Below are 1,762 nucleotides of genomic sequence, written 5' to 3' on the forward strand. Positions count from 1 at the left end.
TGGATTTTTCTACTTTCTTCGCCGCTGTTTCCAAATATACGAGTGTGTGCGTCTTCCATCAGAATGCCGTTTTCTATTCTTTACTACGGATCTATCGTTTCAAGGATCACTGCCATTAAAACATTATAGTTTTTCTCTTTTTCTTTTGTCGTTTTAAAATTATTTCATAAAAAGTATTGTGATTACATATTAAAACAAAGATTTTTAAATAATTTAGTATTTGATAAAATTGAATTAGCTATTGTAAATTTAAAACAAGTTTTAAGGAAAATTCAAAAGCCAAGAGCCGTTTATTATTGTGCGCATGCGCAATACAACAAAACTTCGTAAATCTCACACACGTGTGTTTGTTTGTGCCGACTTTGGACGCACTTTCGTGACGCCTTTGAAGTGCATACGTATTATGTAAATAAATTTAATAATCTGGTATATTCCTAGAGAACAATTTTTGGAAATCGTTCTCTAGGAAATGCTCCTTATTTCCCCCCCTCCATATCCATTTTTGCACGGCTAGGACAGGCATTGCGTACCTGCAGTTCCGGACGCTGCGGCTACATGTCAATCTTCTTTGTCACTAATAATCTTGATGTTCTAAAACGATTGGCCAGGGGTTGGGGTTTCTAAAATGGTAGTTCAGGAATTTAGATTTACCTGTCGGCTTGCTTTATGCTTTTAAGTTCTGTGATGTTTTTGTACAATTTTCTTTCAGATAATTATTTAAATTTCATTTTCAGAAATAAGATGGCTGAAGTAAACGATTCAACAATCAATGCGCTTGTAGCAGGTATAAATTTCGTCGTAGATGCTGGAGACATGTTCATAATTGTGTTATGAAGAAACGGGATTTAAGGATATCTGTTATGACTAGGGTTTCCAGCGAAAAGTAAAAATCGTTTCTCGAAAATTTCGCTTTATTTTCGCATTTGTTCGCTCGCGAAAACTCTTTAATTTTTCGCGAGCGAACAAAATGCGAAATGGTCGCGAAAAGTGAAAACATTTGCGGAATAAGTGCGAAAAATAATGCAATAATTTCGTGAATAAATGTGAAAATTTCGCTGAAAAAATGGAAATTAAATAAAACAGCGATTTATTTTGCGGAAAATACAGAATTTTTACAAACAAATGCAAATTCAAACAGTTATGAAAGTAAAGGAAGATAAATTATTTATATGACATGATATAAACCAAATATTGAGCTATCAGAGCAAGTTCATTTGAGTAATTAATTGTTGCACTTAAAAAATTCATGGTTATAACAAAATTTTCGCATTATTACGCATTTTTCCGCGAAATTTCGCTTCGTTTATTTTTGCGATAAAATTCGAAATTTCGCAAAAAGGTTGTGAAATGCGAGCGAAAGTTTACATATTATTCGCGAAACGTTTCGTTCACTGGAAACCCTAGTTATGACTCATTACATTTTCTAGCAATTTTATCTTCCCTATCCTTACGAAGATCCAAATTTTAAATTTAATTTGTAGTCAATTTTAGCGATTTATTTTGCCTAGAAACAATTTCTTTTAATTTTCTCTTGAGACGGATTATTATTTAAATCTGTATTTGGTTTAAAATGCATAATATCAACAGGCGCGTAGTGAAAGTTTAGCATAGGGGGGTGCAATTTTTTTTGTGCACCCCCATGTAAAATCGGTATTAAGAGAAACAAAGTTTAAACCCTATTTTAATCTACCTGAAGGTCTGAAAAGAAAAGTACAAAATCTGAATATATATGTAAGTTTACTGTAGATTTTTAAACAGATTT

At 32.4% G+C, this 1,762-nt stretch overlaps 1 protein-coding gene across 1 annotated transcript in view; it reads left to right on the forward strand.

The window, feature by feature from the left end:
- Positions 1–741: 741 nt before the first annotated feature.
- Positions 742–1,762, forward strand: part of LOC111698680 (nucleolar and coiled-body phosphoprotein 1) — a 3,147-nt gene continuing 2,126 nt past the window's right edge. The window contains exon 1 of the mRNA XM_023469078.1: positions 742–784. Coding sequence (XP_023324846.1) covers positions 742–784 — 43 coding nt within the window. The remainder of the gene's footprint in view (positions 785–1,762) is intronic.

Source organism: Eurytemora carolleeae, unplaced genomic scaffold (genome assembly GCF_000591075.1).
Source record: "Eurytemora carolleeae unplaced genomic scaffold, Eaff_2.0 scaffold300, whole genome shotgun sequence".
NCBI lineage: Eukaryota > Metazoa > Arthropoda > Copepoda > Calanoida > Temoridae > Eurytemora > Eurytemora carolleeae.